The 18,272-nt window shown below is 36.8% G+C and overlaps 1 protein-coding gene across 1 annotated transcript in view; it reads left to right on the forward strand.

Annotated features, from left to right (window-relative positions):
- The first annotated feature begins 2,033 nt into the window (after positions 1-2,033).
- Positions 2,034-18,272, forward strand: part of LOC108542959 (bone morphogenetic protein 5) — a 298,304-nt gene continuing 282,065 nt past the window's right edge. Inside the window, exons 1-2 of the mRNA XM_017893236.1 lie at positions 2,034-2,092; positions 2,956-3,014. Of these exons, the coding sequence (XP_017748725.1) occupies positions 2,061-2,092; positions 2,956-3,014 (91 nt within the window). The 5' untranslated portion in view covers positions 2,034-2,060. The remainder of the gene's footprint in view (positions 2,093-2,955; positions 3,015-18,272) is intronic.

Genomic DNA, 18,272 nt, shown 5'->3' on the forward strand with positions numbered 1-18,272 from the left:
TCATTAAGACATACATTATTTTGGGGAAACAAAAGCAAAAAGAATCCTGTGACACGTGATCTTGATAAACTTGATAACTTCCCTGAATTTGTTTTTTTTTTAATTAAGCAAGGGTTTAAATTACTATGTTTTCCAACACTGGCTGTACATTAGAAGCGCCTGGGGAGCTTCGAAAAAATACCCTTGCTTGTGCCCCACCCAGAAGTTCTAGTGTAACTGGATTGGCTTCCAGGCGGGGAAACGGCTTGTATCAAACCGTGAAAGGCGGGGAAAAGGCCTTGAGCCTGAGAAGATAGCTCAATGGGAGGGAAAGTAATTCTACATTTTGGGATTTCAGGAAACTGAAATGATGGTGGAGAGAGGTAAAAGATAAGGGTAGAGATACTGGGAGTAGGAAAAGGGATGAAGAGGGAAGGAAGAGATATCAAAAATCTTGCAAATTTTGAGGAGGAAGTAGCATGAAGAGATTTGCATTTGAAACAGATCGCTCTGGCCGCAGAAAAAACACAGTAGTCCCTCCTTATTTGAGTGGGTTATGTTCCAAGACCCCCAGTGGATGCCTGAAACCACATACAGCACTAAATCCTATATACACTGTTTTTCCGGTAAGTACATGCCTAAGATAACATTTAATTTATAAATTAAGTACAGTAAGAGATTAACAACAATAGCCCATAATAAAATAGAACACTTATAACAATATACTCTAATAAAAGTTATGTGACTGTGGTCTCTCTTACACACACACACACACACACACATAATATTATATTGCATGTAAAATTTTCCATCCAAGTGAGAGGTGACAACTTGCTAGCAGCCCTCGCTCACTCTTGGCGCCTCCTAGGCCTGGGTGTCCGCTCTGGCTGTGCCTGAGGAGCCCTTCGGTCCGCCGCTGCGCTATGAGGGCCCCTCTGGGGCTGGCCGAGGCCGCAGCCGGCTCCCTTTGCTCACGCAGAAGTGTGAAGCGAGAGTTCCAGGTGAGCACGGGCTTGGCAAGCCCCGCACTCCGCGCGGCCCCCCCGCACCTGCTGGCTTGATCAGAGGCTGAATACTGTGTGTGGACCGCCCTTCCCTCTTTGCGGAATCGCTGGTCATGATAGCAAGTCTCTGTCTCTTTCTCACTTCCTCTCTTTTCCTCTTGATTGTCTGGGATGAGCTCCCTCTGGGCTGCCAGAGTGCCTGGGCTAGGTGCAGCAAAGTCCAGCCGGGAGTGCCAGTGAGAGGTGAAGCTGGCTGGGCTTCTGGGAGGGGTGGGGACTTGGAGAATTTTTCTGTCTAGCTAAAGGATTGTAAACGCACCAATCAGCATTCTGTGTCTAGTTAAAGGTTTGTAAACACACCAATCAGTGCTCTGTGTCTAGCTAATCTGGTGGGAACTTGGAGAACTTTTCTGTCTAGCTAAAGGATTGTAAATGCACCAATCAATGCTCTGTGTCTGGCTAAAGGTTTGTAAATGCACCAATTAGCACTCTGTCAGAACGGACCAATCAGCCCTCTGTGAAATGGGCCAATCAGCTCTCTGTAAAATGGACCAATCAGCTGTCTGTAAAATGGACCATTCAGCAGGATGTGGGTGGGGCCAAATAAGGGAATAAAAGTAGGCCACCCAAGCTGGTCGTGGAAACCGGCTTTGCTTCCTTCAGGTGGTGTGGGAGCTGTGTTCTTTATGTCTTTATCATAAAAGTCTTGGTGGTGTTCGCTTTTTGGGTCCCTGCTGCTTTATGAGCTGTAACACTGGCGGCGAAGGTTTGCTCCTGGGGCCAGCGAGACCACAGAACCCACCCGGAGGAGCGAACAACTTGAGAGGGGAGGAATGAACAACTCCGGACGCACCATCTTTATGAACTGTAATCCGTAGCTTCATTCCTAAAGTCAGCCAGACCGCAAACTCACCAGAAGGAAGAAACTCCGGATACACCAGCTTTAAGAACTGTAATATCGCGAGGGTTTGGGGCTTCATTCTTGTAGTCAGCGAGACCAAGAACCCACCAATTCTGGACACACAAGGTTGGTGGTGGGTAACTGAAACTTTGACAACTGAAACTGGATGTAAGGGGATGACTGCTGATGAAACCGAGCAAGAGTGCAAGTAAAGAAGCTAATTAAAAGTCATATCAGTGATATTGAGGATAATGATGAAAATAAGAGTATGAGACAGAAGCAGAGGGTTTAGGGAAAAAAAGCATCAATTTATTAGTTCTACTATAATCATGGTGTCACGGAGGGCTGCCAGGGTACACTGCCTTCAGGAGACAAAACACAGGGTCAGCCTAGCACCAGACCTTGGCTGCAGGAGGGTGGCCAGGGACACACGACAGGCGGAGACGTGACAGGCACACAGCACCCTCAGTGACTTGAGGAAGTTGGAGGATTTACCATTCAGTAGTGTGAAATAAATGCCTGAACAAAATGTTTTAGGCTTCGGATCTTGTCGGACATAGAATAAGCTTGTTTGCAGGGATAAAGGCCTCAACTTGGGGACCTCTTGAAATGTTGGCAGGGTCAGAGTGAGGACTGTGGTCTAAAATGTGAATGCGGAAATACTTCTTTCAACTTCAGCTGGGACAAAATGCACCAGTCTGTTTTTTTGACTCTACCTCTGATAGTGACCAGAAGTCTCCACTTCCAAATCTTACACACAACAAGGTTTTACTGATTACAACAGTGAAATTTATCTGTTTTTCTCTGATGCTTAAGGATTCAGGAGAGTATTTTGCTGGTGTTGGGATCTTTTTGGAACATCTAATGGCTAAAGTGCAGTGGCCTGTGTCATAAACCACAGGTGTAAGAATGCGATGAATGAGCTTTGTTTTTTATGACGTAACACTACAGTAAAATGAACTATATTGGATGAGGAAATGAAAGTCTATGTAATGGGTGTCATTTTGGATGGAAAGTCTCTGTTAATCCAATTAGCTGTTTGATAAAAGGATACACTTTGGTCTCCCCCAGAACACGTGCAGTTGGCCTAAATTCTAGGAAGAAACACCAGCGCCCTTCAACCAGAATTGGTAAGTAGAAGCTTTTAGAGTCATATCCTAGCAATTGTTTTAGTGGTTGCCTGGAAGAATGCAAAATGTAATTTAGATGTGATTTTCCTTGCCTTAAGGATGAAGCAGTGAGATTAAAGGAGTTATGGAGTAGAGGAGAAAATGAGGATCTGTGTGTTGGGGGTGAATTTAGAGGAAAATCTGTTTGAAACTGATTTTTCCATCTGTGACCTCTCCCAGGGATTTTGGAGCAACAAACTTGAGTTTGCAACTTTTATAATGCTTTTATTTATCTTGGTATTAACTATATAAAGTATGTAAATTTTATATTAGATATTAAAGAAACTCAGGTGTAGATTTTTCATGGTTACATAGGAATTAAAGAGAACAGCAAGGATTCAAATCTAAGTCTTGTCTCCAAAGATTGGTTGGGTCGTCTTCCTTCTACGTGTCCTTCTCCTATGAGAACTGATAAGGATCGGTGATATAAACGGGCTCCGCGCTATCTCTTCTTAAGCGCGGGTTTTCACCTACTTCTCACTCATGGTGAATTTCCTGATTTTAAAATTCTTAAAGCTCTGAGCCAACTTAAAAATTTTAAAAAGGGGGAGAACTTGTGCCAACGAATGTCCAAATCATTTGCAAGTCTTTGTGGTCACTCTATAAGGTCTACTGGAAATGTCTGTCTGGCAATAGCTACAATAAATATTTTTTAAGATCCAGAGATCTAAAGAATACATTTAATAACTCTATCCTAGAATGAGAAGTTAAACAGTGATAGAAATAGAAATCAGTGTATTAGATGTAATTACAGAAATGCTGTCAAGAGGTTTATTGTCTCGCGAGGTTATTAAACTTTTCTATTAAGAAGAATTCAGCTGGGCCAATTGAGTTTTGAGGATTGCTCATGTTTTGAAAGAAAGGATTTTTTCACAATCGGCGGCAAAAAGGGAAAGGGAGGGAAGCTTGTTTGGGATTATGAAGTGACTCACTAGAAAGAACATCCCTCAAGGTTTAACTTGGAGAGGCTTAACCTTAGTTAAGTAATAGACTTCAGATATTTTTGGAAGGAAATGAGGTTGGGAACCATAGAGTAGTGATTGGTGCTTGTATGGTTTTCATGACAAGCAGTGAAGCTTACTGTATTCAAAGATGAATTTCCTTATGCTCACATAATGAAAGACAAGTAGAGTCGCATATTTCGCTGTATGTTTTATTCCATAATTATGGAGTCCAAGGAATCAAAGGGCCTAGTTAAAAAAAAAAAAAAAAAATTTGAGAATAGTGGAGAGTAAGGAGCGCGGTGTAATGGCTGAAGATGAAAACGAGCTTTTATCACAGATTCTTGTGAGTTTTAAACTTTTTACTTTTTAGCTGCAAGTTTTAAGGTTTAATTAGTTATTTTGTTTCTACCAAAGAGTATGTGGAAGAACACAGAAAATATTTGGTTAAAGATGGTGGTTGCTGTGGATAAAAGGAAAGAATGTTAAGCAAGCAAACATTTTCTAAAATTTTCTTTAAAAGTTTAGAAACATCTAAAATTATTTCCCATTTACCTAAAGGAGAATTATCAGGATGCCTGTAATCCTAGGATGGTGCTGAGTTCTTTTGATAATAACATGTTTAATTCCACTTAAGACAACCAACTTTTCAGCTTCTCTAAATTTAAGTGACAGCAGCTATTCTGGCTTTCATTTAACTGACAAGGACTCTCTCACACCTTGTGCAGACTTGGGAAGTGGGGAAGATCTCGTTATAGGAATAAGTAGCACCCACGTAGGAAAGAGGGGAAAAAGATAGCTGGCGCTGATTAGTTTTACGCCACGTCATACCGTGATTCTGTTGTTCATTTTAAGGCAAACTAGTAAAATTTTAGAGGCATAAACTCACATAGGAAATGATCACTATCTCCAATAACACCAAGAGTAAAAGAGATGAATGTTATTGCCTGTCCCCATGAAATGTTAATGGGCCCTTGCAGGTTTTAAGAGTCCTAAGAGACTGGAGGAAAAGAAATTAGTGTTGAGCTCTCTAAAGGAGAACAGTTAAATTAGGAAACCACAACCGAGACACAACAGCTGCTGTTGATTCAGTGATTTCAAAAACATTCCACCTTCAGTCTTCACAGCTTGCTTAGGAGTAGGTAATGTTTTCATTTCATAAAGGAAAACACTGAGCTTCACACTAATAAGCAGTGATAAATCTAGAACGCAAACTCAGATCTGCCAGGCTCCTAAGCTCCTGTTTTCAGTTTTACTATAACTAAAGTGTGTTCTCTAGTTCCTGTTGCAATACAATACTTAGTTGGCAATTGGAGGCCAATTAATTATTCCATCACTGTGTTGAGCAGAATTTTTCACTGCACTAAATTTTTTTCTTTTGGAATGTTATTTGCAGGTTTCATTCCGAGTGACTATTCCAGGTCATTTTTTGGACCTCTCCCAGGTGTTCTTACTAATATCCTATATAGTGCCCCATGATAACATTTGTTTTTAATCCTATATTGCAATTGTTCTTCGTCGCCCATCCCTATGAGACAGTGAGCTTGTTAAGGGCAAGCCTCATGCAGTGTTGAAAAATGTTTTGAAGTACATCTTTTACCAAGGTTGATTTGAAATTCTTTTTGAACCATATTTGTTAGTATAAAGATCACATAAAGGAGAATTATGATGATGCCTGTAGTGCTAGGATGTGGGTGAATTAATAGAGTAAAATTCCTAGACGAGTAGCTGGAACATAAGTACCTAATAATGTTTAGCTGTTATTGTTACCTATTACTACAATTTTCTGATGATTGGCTTTTTCTATTAGGTTCCCCCATTCTGTTAGGTTCCCCCAGTAATGTGAAGAACACAAAATGGGAACCAGAAGTTATTTAACATCCCAAGTTTGGGACAGACTTTCTAACATTTCCTAGCTGTGTGGCCTTGAAATTAGTTGCGATAAGCATCAGTATTTGAAAGGGAATAGTTGTGATAAACCAAACTAGTTGTAATAAGCCTCACGTTTGAAATGCAATAGCAATAATATCTCAGGATGTTTTTCAAATGTGATAACTAAAAATACGTAACAGGTGTTCAGCACACAGTAGTAGGCTGTTATATGATTACCAGTGGAGACAGCGGTTTTACATTAGCCTCTATATTGTCCTTTGTGACTAATTGCATACATATTGAAACAAATTTGAGACACACAGTTTTCAGATCTTATCTCTTCGATCCTAAACGTCTCTCTAGTCCTCCATGTAACAGAATTAATGCAGTCTCCTCACAGAATGTCCTACCATCTGTGAATGTAGAAAGCAGAATTCAATATTTTCACTCTTGCTACTTAAATGCTGTTGTCACTGTTGATAGCACCACTATTACCCTAGATTAGCCAGGGAACTGCTTTTTTTTTTTTTTTGAGATGGCGTTTCACTCGTTTCCCAGGCTGGAGTGCAATGGTGCGATCTTGGCTCAAGGCAACCTTTGCCTCCCAGGTTCAAGTGATTCTCCTGCCTCAGCCTCCCGAGTAGCTGGAATTACAGGTGCACAGCACCACACACGGCTTATTTCTTGTATTTTTAGTAGAGATTGGGTTTCACCATGCTGGCCAGGCTGGTCTCGAACTCCTGATCTCAGGTGATCCACTCGCCTCAGGCTCCCAAAGTTCTGGGATTACAGGCATGAGCCACTGCGCCCGGCCCACTGCTTTCTTTGTACAGTGACTGAACAGGCTGCCTGCCATCTAGGTGTGGCTTCTGTGGTCACTGTTGGCAGGGCCACAACTAGTTGCTCTGTTTCTCTGCTTCCTGATTGCCACAACTTGTTGTTCTGTTCCTGTGCTTCCTGAATTATGTGACAACCTTTTTTTTCCTGAATAAATCTATCCAACTTAATTAGGATTGTTTAGAATCAAGCCTCACTGTTGCTGAGAATTGCAGCTAACTGCAAATTTTTAGGACATTTTGGGGTATACTTTGTAAGTTACTATTCCTATTTCGTGTAGTAACTCATTAACTCATAAAATAACTTCATAGAGAAAAATGAAAGTATTTGCTGCTTCTGTGATTTTGGAGAAAAAAAGATTTGTATTACAACAATGAAACTTACTACATCTGTATAAAAAGTGTTCAAACTTTTTTCCATTTTAAAATTTGTGCAAAACAATAAGCAATGTGGTGTCCCTTCTGTTAATATTGCAAAACCCTATATTACTTTATAGGAAATGGGAAAATAAGGCTTTAAATTTTAAGCACTTGGGCTAATCTAATGCCCTAAAAACATTGAACAGATAGAAAATTAGTCAGTTTGGGGAAATGTGGGAAACGGGAAGAAAAATACATATAGTGCTAAGGAAAATTATAATTCAGTTGCATTTTCTTCTGATGTTCCAGTAATTTAATATTGGCGCTCTAAGGACATGGCCATGTTATCTAATTGTCAGTGGAATAATGTGATTTTCTGGCACCAAATTCTGTGTTCCACAAGAGTAACTGCTAATAAAATTAAGAGTTTGTTGAATATTAGAGATTCTGGTCTTTTTGGCATGGAAATTAAAAGCATTCAACCACATAACTTTTTATGCCTAGTATTTATCTAATTTCTACATTGGAAATTGGCAAAGAAACGTTCTTTCCCAAATATGTATTTATATGAAAATCTATCCAAATGCCTGTGTAATGAAATTTGTACGTAATGTTACTCAGAAGAAAGAAAATTCTGAGGGCAAAACTAATTGCAATGGTTTTGTAGTTTTGATTACACAAAAAACACTTCAAATAAATAGATAAACCCAAATCAAATAACTATTCTACCTCCCCATTTTACAATTTTGAAAGAACCTGAAATTGACCTATATTCTATTTTTTCTGCCTCTTGCCTTCTCGTTTTTTTCTTTCTGCTTATAAAAAGCTTCAAATAGAAACTGAAACTTAATTTTGTTTACTGTGTATATTTAGTAAATAGGGAACTTAAACATTTTTATTGGGGTATAAAATTTACATACAACAAAATGCATCCATTTTTAAGTCTGTATTTTGATGGGGTTTGACAAACATATGCACCCATGAAAGCATCACCACAATTAAGATACAGAACATTTCCATCACCCTTGAAAAATTTCCTTGTGCCTTTCCCCAGGTCATTTACCCCTCCTCCAGGTCCAGGCAATCCCTGGTCTGCTTTTTCACATAGATAATTTTCTCTCCTAGAGTTACATAAAAATGGAATCACCCTTTATGTAATATTTTGTTGACATCCTTCATTCAGTATAATGTTTTTGAGATTCATCTATGATGTGGTATCAATAGTTTATTCCTCTTTTGTTTCTTTTGTTGCTTGGTAATATTCCTTTGTATGACTGTATTTCTATCTGATTATTTATTTATTCACCTGTTTATGGACAATCAGGTTATGCCCAGTGTGGGGCTACTCCAGATAACACTGTTACGAACATTCATTTACAAGTCTTTGTGTGGAAATGTTTTCATTCTTCTTAAGTGGAGTTATTGGGATATGTTCTAAGTGTATTCTAAACTTTGTCAACAACTGTATTTTCTGGATACAAGTCCTCTGGTACATATTGCAAATATTTTTTTCAAGTCTGTGGCTGGCTTTTTTGTTAATGTAGTCCTTCAAAGAGTAGAAGTTGCAAGATTTTTATAAAGTATAATTTTATCAATTTTTCTTTTATAATTTGTACTTCGTTCTATTTAAGAAATTCTTTACCTATCCAGAGATTGTAAATATTATTTACTTTGTTTCCTGCTAGAATAGCATTGTCCAACAGAAACTTATCCAATGGAATTTTGATTGGGAATGTAATAAATATATTGGTCATTTTAAGGAGAATTGACGTTTAAAAAAATTTAGTCTTTCCTTCCGTGAGCATGGTATATCTCTTCATTTACTTATCTCTCCATTTCATTTCTCTCAGAAATGTTTTATAATTTTCATTGTATAGGTTCATGTACATTATTTAACAAAATTTATCTGTAAATCATGTTTGTGGATGCCATTACAAATGCCCTGTTTTAGACATCAGTTTTCATTTGTTCTTTGCTAGTTTATCAAAATACTGTTGATCTTTTGTATATTGACTTTTATCCTTGGGCCTTGCTAGTAAATGCACTTGTTATTACTAGTTCAGGTAGCTTTTTGTAGAATTTCAAAGAATCAGATAAGATGTTAGTTATATAAATGTTCTACATTTTCCTCCATTTTCTTTCATTACTTTCAGCTCTTATATTTATTGCTTTACTCTGTGACTTTGGATTTAATTTGCTCTTTTATTCTAGCTGCTTAAGGTAGATATTGTTTAATTGAATTTATTTAGATCTTTAAGAAATAAAATCAATTTTACTGTAAGCATTATTTAGTGAAATTTTAAAATTTTGCTAATACTGTTTTTTTATTTTCATGAAACTCAAAATATTTCCTAATTCCTCTTGTGATTCCTTCTTTGACAGATGGTGCCTTAGTCAGTTTCCTGTTGCTTATGACAGAATATGTGAAACTGGGAAATTTATAAAATTTATAATTTCTCAGTTATGGAGGCTGGAAAGTCCAAGGTTGAGGGGCACATCTGGTGAGGGCATTCTTTCTGGTGGGAACTCTGCACAGACCCAAGGCGGTACAGGGTATGGCATAGCAAGCAGGCTGGGAGTGCTAACGTGGTTGGTCAGGTTTTTTTCTCCCTATGAAGCCACCAGTACTCCCATGGTAGCCCATTAATTCATTAACTTGTTAATTCATTAGTCCATGAATACATTAATCCATTCATGAGAGCAGGGCCTTCATCATCCAGTCACCTCTTAAAGTCCCCACTTTTCAGTACTGCCACATTGGGCATTTAGTTTCCAATACATGATATTTGAGGGACACATAACAACCATAACAGATGGTTATTTAAAACTGTGGTATTTGATTTTCATATATTTCGATATGTTTTAGATGTCTTTTGTTACTGATTTCTATTTTAATTTTGTTATCAGAAAACAAACTATCACTTCTTTTAATGAGACATTTTATGAAGCATAACATAGTCTGCCTTGGAAATATCATTTGCACTTGAAAAGGATGGGTATTCTGCTGTCATCAGATTGATAGTTCTATAAATAAAGCCATATTGGTTAATAGTATTGTTCATGCTTTCTCCATTCTTAATAATCTTGTATCTACTTGTTCTCAGTTCCTGAGAGAGGAGTATAGAAATCTCCTGTGATTGTGGATTTGTGTTCCTTTTAATTCTGTCAGTTTTTTGCTTCCCGCATTTTTTTAGATCTCTTACAGCATTAGGAATGTTATGTCTTTTTGATGAATTGACCTATTTTCATTATAAATGCCCCCTTTTTATCCCGGATAAAGTCCTTCTTCTGGAGTATACTATCTGACATTAATATAGACACTTCAGCATTCTTTTGAAGAGAGTTTGCATAGTAATATGTTTTTCATCCTTTGACTTTATCTTATCTGTATCTTTATATCCAGAATATATTTCTTGTAGGCAGTCATTGGATCTTTCTTTTAATCCAGTCTGGTAATTTCTGTTTTTACTTGGAGTGTTTAGACCAGGAGTCAGCAAACTTTTTCTGTAAAGAGCCAGATAGTAAACGGCTTAAGCCTTGCAGGCCATATGGTCTGTCCTTGAATCTACTCAGCTTTCTTTGTAGTGTGAAAGCAGTCATAGGCAATTGGTAAACAAACAAGGATGGCTGTGTTCCAATAAAACGCTATTTACAAAAACAGTTGGCAGGCTGGATTTGTCCCATATGTTGAAGCTTGCCAACCAGGGGTTGGACCACTTAAATTTAAAGTAATTTTTAACATGGTTAGGTATATAGCTATCATCTTTCTATTTTTTTGTTTCATCTGTTCTTTATTTCTTTTCCCCCCTTATTTGTGCCTCTGATGCGATGGGTATATTTTAGTATTCCTTTTTATCACCATTATTGGATTATTAGCTACACTTACGCATTTTATTTTTGTAGCAGTACCTCTAGCATTTGTAGCATACATTTTTAATTTACTATAGTCTACATTAAAATATTATGTCATTTACGATACAATGAGTATACTTTTCCCTGCTCATCCTACATGCTATTGACATACATTTTGCTTCTACCTGTTCTATAAATCACAGTGCATTTTTATTATTTTTGCTTTATATGGTCAATATTATTTTAAATAACTTAAAAATGAGATAAGAGTATTTACTCTTCTGTTTACTACTTCTGGAACTCTTCTGTTGCATAGATTCAAATTTCCATCTGTTACCATTTTCTTTCTCTCAGGAGAGCTTCCTTTAACATTTGTTCTGCTGGTGAGACTATTTTGGCTTGCATATTTATGGAAAGAAGTCCGCAGTTATTTCTATCTTTGATCTTTTGTTTATAAGGTGTCTCTTTTCTGACTGCTTTCAAAAGCATGCCTTTATCAATCGTTTCAAGAAATTTTATGCTGCTTGTTTGTCTACATACGTGTGTGAGTGCATGCATTTTATGTTTACCTTTCATGGGATTTGTAGAGATTCTTGGATTTGTGATGTTATAATTTTCAGTAAATTCGGATGATTTTTCACCTTTACTTCAATTATCTCCCCTTTGTTGACTCCAGTTTGGCTTATGTTAGAACAAGTAATCTTGTTCTGCTAATCATGATGCTCAGCATTTTTTTTTTTCTCACTCTATGCTTCACTTCGTATAGATCCTATTATTATGTTCTCAAGTTCAGTGTTTTTCTTTCTGAACTATCTAATCCACTGGTATTTCCATCTAATACATTTTATTTCAATATTTTCTGTATTTTTCATCTCTAGGAATTGTATTTTTTATATCTTTTGATCTGCTTTTATATCTTTTGACATGCTTCCGTTTATATAGTTGAACATAGTCACAACAACTATTTTAATATGCTTGAATGGTGAACTCATAACCTATGTCATTTCCGTTTCATTGCTTTATTGACTCTCTTGTTTCTCAGGGACACAAAGGGATTCAGAATGAGGGGGGTCACTCTCCCTGACTTTTGCAGAACCCTCAATGCCTTAGCATATTGGTGATTGGGTTTGTTAATGGTATTGTGAGACTTTAGCTTTGGCACAGACATTGGTGTGCTCATGATGTCACATTCAGAAATGGGAATGACCAGAACCGATCAAGTAGATTTGTAGATATCAGATATTTTGTGCCCCAAGGGAACATGAGCAGAAGTAGAAGAATATATGAATGCCAGATATTATCTATAACTGGCCAGCTAATTATGACTCCTGTGAGCGTTACCAGAAACATTTGTAACATGAAAAGTTCTGAAAATATGGGTAGAGGGAAAACCACAAACTTTGGTTTCTTGGCATTGCAACTTTGTATCCACAGATAAGTATTTGGAACATGTACAATTTTTAAGAAGGAATGTGGCAGACACTCTTGATTTCCTCCTCTGAAGACGTTCGATTTCATTCTTTTCTAAGACAGCTGCTAGTTCAGGCAGCAATGCATTTAAGCCAAGAGAAATGTTTTGGATGAGAAGTAGATCATTGCAGTCCTAATCCATTTTGCTATCTCTGGAAAAACTCCTGGGAGTCTCTGATCAAAATTTTCTGCTCTGAAAAGAATGCAGCATGCTCCTTCCTTTTTTTCTGCTATAATTTTGTCATATGGGGCTACAATACCTGGAGCTGCCGTCTTACATACACTGGGGGAAAGTGTTTCTGAAACACTGAGGATGGAAGATTAGGAAGATAGAACCACATACACTAGGGGAAAGTGTTTCTGAAACACTGAGGATGGAAGATTAGGAAGATAGAACCATAAACATTACTGAGCTACTAAACAATCTCTAGGACTTCCTATTGCTACACTTCTTGTTAACTTGATGGCAGATGTCCTTTTACAAGGTTTTAAGCCACTGTTAGTTTATATTATATTCAAATGTGGGCTAAATGATACTGATACAACTTGTGGGAAGGAGTCTGAAGACTTATCATGAGTCATCTTTCTGATGAAACTTCCACTCCTTTAACCTTGTTTCTAAATCAGTGGGTAAATTATGTATACAAACAATTGGCTCTACAATATACAGTCTAACTGCAGCTGAGAAAAATGTATTTTCAAGTTTTCCTTGCTGTTAGGGATAATTATACTAGTTTACCATTTCCCAAAGTGTATTCCGTGAAATGCTAATTTTAAACAAGGTGTATCATGTGAACTCAAACTCATATATAGTAATTTGATTTTGGAAGCATAAAAAGTAGATATTAGAAAACCAGTAGCAAGCTTACATAGAGTTTGAAGATATTATTGAATATTGAGCAAACACAGTTAAGTGAAACTTATAGCAAAGCAACAATAAAAAAGCAATTATTGTTTAAATGATTAACCAAATACATTCATAAGAAAGAGAAGGGGGCTCACAATGCATAGGGCTACTGCCATCTTAAATAAATAAATACAAGTTTGAGAGATTGTGTAAGGATGATGAGAACTTTCCTTACATATATCAAAATGTGAAATTTGATACTAAACCTCAGTATGTCTCTTTGATCATGTTTGTAAAATGGGCGGTTAGAATTAAAGACTCAATTTATCCTTTGTGTCTGATTTTTTTGAATGATATGAAGGAAAACTCTGAAATTTTCTTACGCAGTGAACCCTGGATTTGTTGTAAAAGCAGGTGCCAGCCCCCTACAAAATTAGCCAGTCTTGGCATATGAACATTTAAATGTCCTCCTTTAAATTTGCATTCTATGCCAGCTCAGCTTCTAATTCAGCTTCCCTGAATCACAGTCTAGCTATACTCTGATAGCATCTGTGTCTATTTCCAGCAAAGCTTATCTCCTGTGGTTTTAAGCTGGATGAAAGCAAATACAGTACCATGTTACATAGCAAGTTATAAACTTATAGGATTCATTATCCCACATGACAGTGCGTAAACAAAATCTGAGAGAAAGCTTTGAGCGACTTTAAGTTCAGAATAAGTTGTGTATTTAGTCCATTCTCACAATGCTATGAAGAAATACCTAACACTGGGTAATTTGTAAAGAAAAGAGGTGTAACTGGCTCATGGTTCTGCAGGCTGTACGTGAAGCCTGGTGGTGTCAGCTTCTGGGGAGGCCTCCGGGAACTTAGAGTCATGGTGGAAGGTGAAGTTGGAGTGAGTCATTGTATATGGGGAAGCAGGAGCAAGAAATAGAGAGGGGAGGTGCTACACGCTTTTAAATAACCAGATCTTGTGAAAACTCACCGTATAGTACCAAGGCGGGATGGTGCTAAATCATTCATGAGAACTCCACCCTATAATCCAATTACCTCCTACCAGGCTCTACCTCCAGTACTGGGGATTGCAGTTCAACATGTGATTTGGGTGAGGACACAGATCCAAACCATATCAAGTTGTAAAGAGATACCAGAATATTCAGATGCAGTCATCTCCAATAGTGTCCTTGAGGACCACTTCTGAGACAACCGTAGAAAAACCAGTTTCCTGACAACTGTTAACAAAGTAGAGGAGTAGATAGATAAATGAGGGAGTAGGGAATGGTGGAGAGAGAGAAAGAATATATTGATTATGAGAAAAAGGGGAAGAGAGTAACATATATACAAGAGTACTTTCAAAAGTTGAGTGAAGTCCCACACTTTTTGCGGACTTCTGTAAAGAGTACAGGAGTTGGCTGAACTTTGAAATGAGGACAATGGGTGTCTCTAATGTTGCTGTAAGCACCACAACACTGTATTTCAATCTGTGTGTGGAGAGAGTGGTGAAATCCTCTTGGATGTGGCTATGACTGGAAAGAATGACCTTAGCCCATTGTAGAAGGCCACAGCTCCCTCAATGTTTATAGCCACCAAACACATGTATTGAAAACACATCATGTAGAACTTTTAGATAGAATTGTTTGAGTTCGAAATTAAGTGTGTGTGTCTATAGTTTTTGCAAAGAAAGGAAGGAAAGGAAAACAAGTAAGTTATGAAATACTTGTATTTCTTGAAAACAGCCTGTGAAAGCAATGGTATGCTTGGAAGAAAAATGTTATTGGTATCATTAGAGAAATCTCAGTTTAGAAAGTTCAGAAAATCTGTGAACTAAGACAAGTATTTTTATCTCATTTTAGAGAAGGATGCAGAGGCATAGAATCATTGACTTTCCTAACATTAAGTACCCAGTTAGTAGTAGAAAATATGCTGTAACTTTTATCTCCTAATTCCCAGTGCAATATATTTTCTTGTCAACTCTACTGCCTCACTCTATGCTCATATCAAAATAGCTCTTAAAAATTCTAGTGAAATCATGGAGTTTAACTTAAGATTAATAAACAATGTAGGTTAGCTAGCCTTTGAATAGGTACAGCACATATTATAGACTCTGCATTTGAACAATAAGAATTTGACATATTTATTTTAATAGACTGGTGTGCCTGCTGACTTCTTGAAGTAAACATTTTTTCCAGTTGTGAACTTCACTATATAATTTTTTAAAATACCAGGATTGGAACACATTTGATTTTTTTTATTGGTATATTTTAGACAATGTAGCACATTTGTATGAACTTTGAAGCTGTTCACTCGGGATTACAAGTCATTTTTTACTTGGATTTTCAAGATATGAGAGTCTTGGCACAGCTTCTGTAGCTCTGTCTTCCAATAAACAGTCTGAATAACCATGACATTGAAGGAAGATCATATTTGGAACTAATTTTACTTTAGCTACTGCTTTTCAGAACATGCGTTTACAGTTCCTCTGAAATGTATATAATTCTTTGGGTCTTTGAAACAAAATTAAAAGATACTATAAATACACCTTGAAGGTTAGAATAAAAGTAAAAGTTAATTCTTTATCACTTTAAAAAAAAAAAAAAAAACTTTGGACCTTTATTCAAACATACCAGCTGTAACAAGATATTTTTGGGACAGCTGGGAAATCTGAATATGAGCTGATGATGTATGGTACTGTTAATTTGTTAAATTTGATTACAGCATGGTGTGTGTATTTCATAAAATTATAGATTTAAAGGTGTAGACTGAAGTATTTATAGGATAATAAGATTGTAACAATATTAATAATTATTAATGTTTGGATGATAGATGAGGAAGTCTCTATACTATTATTTCTAACTTTGTGTATGTTTGAAAATATCCAAATACAAAACTCTTAAAAAATAAAAAGTAATGAATGGGGGTGGCAGACGGAATGTGTTAAAGATGTTGTAAGACTAAATAGGGATATTAGAGATGGCCCCACTAAAAAGATGACTTTACAGCAAAGATTTGAAGTATGTATAAGAGAGAGCTATGTGAATCTCTGTGGAAGAATATTCCAAGCAGAAGTAGAAGCTAATGCAGTGCCCTGAGGTGTGAGTATACCTACCATGTTCAAAGGATGTGAAGACTGACCGCTGGGAAGAATGAGAAATAGGTAAAATAGTAGGAGGCAGAGTTAACATGGATGAGTAGGGAGGAGAGGGAATGCATTCAGTACCGTATCTGACAATAAATTTATATCCAAAATAAAGAGAATAGCATACCTCCAAGCTGGAAAGAAAAGCAGGCAACCCAATAGAAAAATGGGCAAAATACTTGAAAAAGTACTTCATAGAAATAAAATGAATGACCAGTAAAAACTTGAAACTGTGCTCTAGTTCATTAGATACCGGAGAGATAGAAATTAAAACAACAATACTATACCCCTGCACAGAAAGGTTGAAATTTTAAAGGCAAGCAATACTGGGTATTAGAAGGGAAACATAATTAGCGTATAAGCCGGTATAAACTGTGATATCTACTAAAATTAAAAATAACGCATATCTTATAAGCCAGCAAGTAACATCTAGGTATATATTCAAAAGAAAAGCATGTGTATCAATGATAGACTAGATGAAGAAAATGTGGTGCATATATACCATGGAAAACTAGACATAAAAAGGAATGAGATCATGTCCTTTGCAGGGACATGGATGGATCTGGAAGCTGTTATCCTCAGCAAACTAATGCCAGGACAGAAAACCAAACACCACATGTACCAACCTGTCCATTGATTATTTGTGCACTTTCCTATATTTCCTATACTACTTCTATGAAGACTTAAAAAAATCCTATGGGAGCATCTTTATTTCCATATTTTGAGGTAGAAGTACCATATCTAGCACCCAGACTGTGCTACCGAGGCTGCATGCAGCTTAATACTTTGTTAGTTTTCAAAAGGAAAGAGTAGAAGACTTGCTTTGCCAACCTACAGCTGCTATCTCTGCATTTCAAGATGCTGAAAGGTAGATAGTTCAGTGACTTGTGGGAAGGAGAAATCTCCAAAGAAACTGAGGAAAACAGTTAATAAAAAATGAAAATATGATGAAACCCAGCTTCCCCTCAGCTTCATTGATGTAATATACCCTGTGTGTTACACAACAGAACATTTTTGTATAATTTTATAATGTCAATTAAACATTGGCATTGTTTTAGAACAAACAGTTTAAATAAAGAGAAATAGAATATTTTAAGTATAGACATTATGAGCTCTTTAAAAGCCAAAAATTATAGTAGCTTTTCAAACTGGAAATGAAGATGTCACCAAAACATCCTACAGCTTTTAATTTCCAATAAAGTAAATATTGATAGTTATAACCCATATAAACAAAATGCTCCTTGGGGTCTTCAATAAATTTATTTTGTTTTGTTTTATTTAGTTTTAGTTTTGGGTTTTTTTTCCAACTTTTATTTTAGGTTCAGGGAGAACATAAGCAGGTTTGTTCCATGGGTAATTTGTGTGTCATGGGGGTTTTGTGTACAGATCATTTCGTTACCCAGGTAATGAGCATGGTACGCAATAATAGTTTTTTTTAAAACAGTAAAGTGTTCTTGGGACTAAAATGCAAGGAAACCACTGTGGATCATCCCCAGACTTGATGGGTCCATGCTTATTGTTGTGCCATTGTTGTGAAATTTCACCCTCCCATTCAAATCTTTCCATGGCTTAAGAAGCTGGTTTTCAGTGACTGGAATAGGTTTGACCCTCAGGAGGAAAGTTGGCTTATTTCTTTCTTGGCATTGTGGAGGTTTTGTTTATTATTTCTTTTTTTAAAAATTTTAAATCTATTTTGAGACTAGGTTATAAGACTGGCTAATTTTTGTGTTTTGGGTAGAGGCAGCGTTTTGCCATGTTGCCCACGTTAGTCTTGAACTCCTGGGCTCAAGCAATCCACCTGCTTTGGCCTCCCAAAGTGCTGGAATTATAGGTGTGAACCACCTTGCCGGGATATTCTTTTTAAACTTCTTATCATTTTACTATTTTTTTTCTTTTCTCTTCATTT

This window comes from Rhinopithecus bieti, unplaced genomic scaffold (assembly GCF_001698545.2).
Source record: "Rhinopithecus bieti isolate Rb0 unplaced genomic scaffold, ASM169854v2 scaffold_23303, whole genome shotgun sequence".
Lineage (NCBI taxonomy): Eukaryota > Metazoa > Chordata > Mammalia > Primates > Cercopithecidae > Rhinopithecus > Rhinopithecus bieti.